The 4630-nt window shown below is 38.4% G+C and overlaps 1 protein-coding gene across 1 annotated transcript; it reads left to right on the forward strand.

Annotated features, from left to right (window-relative positions):
* Positions 1 to 211: 211 nt before the first annotated feature.
* LOC109913501 (programmed cell death protein 6) lies at positions 212 to 4139 on the forward strand (the record flags this gene model as incomplete). The annotated part of the gene is made up of 4 exons (XM_048594682.1): positions 212 to 312; positions 622 to 683; positions 2440 to 2484; positions 3981 to 4139. Coding segments are annotated over exons 1-4 (367 nt in total), but the record flags the coding sequence as incomplete, so codon positions are not given.
* Between the last annotated feature and the right edge of the window lie 491 nt (positions 4140 to 4630).

A 4630-nucleotide genomic window follows, 5' to 3' on the forward strand; every position in this document is an offset into this window, starting at 1 on the left:
GATGAACACAGCAGGCCAAGCAGCATCATAGGAGCAGAGCTGCTTGGCCTGCTGTGTTCATCCAGCCCTGCACCTTGTTGTCTCGGATTCTCCAGCATCTGCAGTTCCTACTGTCTCTGCCTGAAGTACAGTTACTTTGTGGATTCTTTTTTTCAAACTGAATGATCTGCACGTGACTTCCATCTCAGTGAGCAACTTCCATTTACGTAGGATGCCCTCTTGTGGCACTGGGGGAAATGTCAACCTCTGGACCAAGAAGCCTGTCTTCAAATCTCGCTTGCTCCAGAAATGTGTATTAACATTGCTGAACAGGTTGTTTAGAAAATAGTTTAGATTTTAAAAAAAATACTTTTCAGTTAGGTATGGGTAACCAGGAGATGCAGAGCTCAGTTTCAATGCCTTTTCACAACAAGTTTATTTCAGCTCGGGTTGACTTGTTTATGGAGCTTGGCTCAACTTGATCACAGCCATTTTGATCAGTATTTATGCTCTTTTAAATAGCCATTTTAGTTCATGCAGATCTTGAATATTAAAATTGAGGTGGAAATTGTGTATTGATAAATCATCTCTACCAAAATTGTAACTAATGCTACATTATTCATACCTTTGTCCATGTTTCAGAGTTGATAGAGACCGAAGTGGTGTTATCACTGAAAGTGAGCTTCAGCAGGCTTTATCCAATGGTAAGATGATATATGCAGTCTTTAATTTTGTAGTGTCCTTCTTGAAACTAAAAAGAAAGTACCGTTTACTGAGTATCATGGCATTGAAATGAAATTTCATGATGGTGGGATAAATGAAAAGATATCAATGCTGGCTTATATATAAAGCTTATGTAAAGGTCCTGGATTGCAAATTTTAAATGCACAGTAAAACTGAACTTAATTCATATTGCTTAAAGAGTTACTGTTTGCTTTGGCTTTCATGTGTAAACCCTGTGAATCATGACTAGTTACAAAATAACATTTAATTTTCACTCTCGTTTCTCATTCAGTACCAATTTTTCATACTTTAATTTTTATCCGATATGTTGGTTGTGAGATTAATTGGCATGCAAGCAGTCCTGTTTTGAAGCTTGACAGGGGTGGTATTTTATTTTTAGTTCTTTTTTTTGTTATTCCTTACTTCCGGCATGTCCACCTCCAGTTAGTTTGAAATCCGTTCTATTCAGCATGATAGTTCAGACAATGTAGCGGATTGTATCTGCAATATGGAGATAGGGCTTCATCTCCACCAGGATTGTGTGGTTGTCATTCTTTTTGATACTGTCATGGACTGATACATCTGCTGCTCGTAGACTAGTGAGCCTAAGATCAAGTATATTTTTCCCTCTTGCTTCCCTCACCATTTGTTGCAGGTGGGCCTGGTCTAGTAGCTGTGTCCTTTAGGACTTGGTTAGCTTGCTCAGTAATGGTGCTACTGAGCCACTCTTGGTGATATACATTGAAGCCCCCCTCCAAAGTACATTCTATGCCCTTGCTTCCCAAAGTGCATCTTTACATTTGTTCAATATGGAGAATTGATGCATCAACTGGGAGTGGTAGATGGTAATCAGGTGGTTTCCTTGCCCTTATTGGACCCCATGATGTCTCATAAGGGTGAAGAGTCGATGTTGATCACCCCCAGGGCAGCTCCCTCCTGACAGTATACCACTGCAACCTCTGGAAGGTCATTTTGAAGTGGAGTCTTTGAAACTTGGGCAAACAGTAAATCAATTCAGCACAGCATGTGATTGAACTAGTACACGTGGCTTTGATCTAACTCAACACCTGCAAATGCATGTATTTCCCTGTAAACTGGATGAGTTGTATTAGATAAACGTCCTTATGTCAATGTATTCACATTTTTTTTCTGTTCCCTAAAAGATTAACTAAGTTCTTTGTGGTGGATAATTTATCTTGGTTTGTATGTAAAGACAAGTAAATATTGTGATAGCATTGTGGTGAATGTAATCCAAATATTTTAGCAGTATTGAAGAACCAGTGCCGGAGGTTTGAGTCAAATAGAGGTGATTTGAGCTGTGATTGAGAGATCAAAGTTGCCAGATTTAAAGAGCGTTGCGGAATTTGTCACCTCAATTCTCTACTTCGCTCTTGCTCCATCCCTGTCTTTGACCTTCTATAATTCTCTAGTAAAGCCCAAGGAAATTAAGAACCAAGTCGTTCATCCTTGGAGGAAAGGATATAGTTTAAAATTTACAACTTGGTGTGACTTTTTTTTTGATTAAGCAAAACAGTACTGATCACAGTAGCATGGATGTTTTGTGTTGAGTTTGGGAATGAGAGGCTGAAGTGCAAAGGTAAAAATCTGCCTCCTGGGTAGCAGCATGTTCCCTGGGAGTGAATTGCCCATTTGCTTTCTCAATTGCAGTTAATTGCTAGGAAGGAAACAAGAAGAAATTACACTTCCAAAGTTAAGTTGGTCTTTTTCCTTTGATAGGAACATGGACACCCTTCAATCCAAAGACTGTCAGGTCCATCATAGGTAAGAATCTGTTCATTCCATTTCATTTGTTAATAATAATTACAGCTCACTATTAGTGGAAATATTTCTGTTGTAGTAATGTTATTAATTAGCTGCTGGAAAAAGCCTTGCATGAAATGCAGAAAGGAAAATGTGATGGTGACCAGATAAAAATGGAAGGGGGATGTTTCACTACTTGGGAATTACAATGGGTTAATGGCTGTGAAACTGATCTTTTACAAAGGATTAGATCTAGAACATGAATTTTCTTTTCGTACTGCTAATCATCTGTTTGAAGTCTGGATTAAAGATTACTTTAATAGGATGATCTTCATTAATTGATTAATACAACCAAATTCTTGATTCACGGTTTAGCAATGACAGTGTAGAATACTGTCCATGAAACACATATTAAGCTAGTTGACCGATTTAATAATAAAACAAATTAAAGGGAGGGTCACTTTTAAAACCTGCACAGATGTCCATTTTTGTAGTTGTTAATTTGAAATTGTTTCTAGTATAAATCCATAGTCCATTCCTAGCTTTTTGTCTAAACGAATAAAAGGTAAGAAATATAGTATAGACATTACTGTGGAAGATTGGAAAATCAAGGTAAGTATATGGCTTGACAGGAAGTTTAAAACTTGGCCCACCAACTATAATGGGCACAATAATGTTATTCTCTGAAGTTCTCAATCTACTTTTGTTAATTCACAAGGAGTTGAGTAGTAATTATTTAGCATAGTCCTTTTACCCGAGTTCAAATTCAACACCAATTTTCTTTCACTACTTGTAGAGATATATAGAGTGGGTGCAGAGGAGATTCGCTCGGTTGATTCCAGAGTTGAGAGGGTTGGATTATGAGGAGAGACTGAGTAAACTGGGATGATACTCGTTGGAATTCAGAAGAATGAGGGGAGATCTTATCGAAACATATTATGAAGGGAATAGATAAGGTGGAGGCAAAGAGGTTGTTTCCGCTAGCAGGTGAAACTGGGACTAGAGAGCATCGCCTCAAAATAAAGGGAAGCAGATGTAGGACTGAGGTCAGGAGGAACTTCTTCACCCAAAGGGTTGTGAATCTGTGGAATTCCCTGCCCAGTGAAGCGGTTGAAGCTACCTCGCTGAATGTTTTTAAGGCAAGGTTAGATAAACTTTTGAACAGTAAAGGAATTAAGGGTTATGGTGAGTGGGCAGGTAAGTGGAGCTGAGTCTCAAAGATCAGCCATGATCTTATTAAATGGCGGGGCAGGCTCGAGTGGCCAGATGGCCTACTCCTGCTCCTAGTTCTGATGTTTTTATGAACTGAAATGCAGTTGCTTAGTCTTAACTAAGCTCATAGCAGGTAAAATATTTAGTACTTGGTTGTCAGAGCGGTTTTATTCTTTGTGGTTAAAAGGTAATTTATTTCTCTCCTTTTGTATTTGATTTGAACTTTTAATGTTAATATCAACTAATATGGCTCCACATTAAATGTATTACACAATGGCACATTTTTAGTTTTATTGTAAACACAGGAATGTTTGACCGGAATAATAGAGGAGGAGTGGATTTCAATGAATTCATGGGTCTTTGGAAGTACATAATTGACTGGCAGAACATCTTTCGAACTTATGACCGGGACAACTCTAATTTCATCGACAAAAACGAACTTAAACAGGCATTGTCAGGTTTTGGTAAGTGCTTCAGAATTTGAGTATGAACTTAAGTTAATTAGCTTTTTAAAGGGAAAGTAGTAATAGGCACCAAGTAGGATTACAGAACCAAAAACAAATATTGCTGGAAAAGCTCAGCAGGTGTGGCAGCATCTGGAGAGAGGAATCAGTTAACGTTTCAGGTCCAGTGACCCTTCCTCAGAACTAACGGTAGCTAGGAATATGTTGGCTTTTGAAGTGACTGTTATCACATAGTCTGTCATTACATACTATCTATTGTTAGCTACTAACAGTCTCCATTAACAGCTATTCACTGTCCTAGCCAGATCGTTATCCACTCCTTTGTCTGTCCAACTGTTCTTCTCTCTCTTTGGGCTCTATCCCCATATATTGTTTACTCCTTATCCCCTCCCTCCACCCTATCTTCTGTATATAAACCAATATTTTCCTAGGTACAATCAGTTCGGAGAAAGAGTCACTGGACCTGAAACACTAACTGATTTCTCTCCACA

This window comes from Rhincodon typus, unplaced genomic scaffold, assembly GCF_021869965.1.
Source record: "Rhincodon typus isolate 14 unplaced genomic scaffold, sRhiTyp1.1 hic_rhity00012881, whole genome shotgun sequence".
NCBI classification, from domain to species: Eukaryota; Metazoa; Chordata; class Chondrichthyes; order Orectolobiformes; family Rhincodontidae; genus Rhincodon; species Rhincodon typus.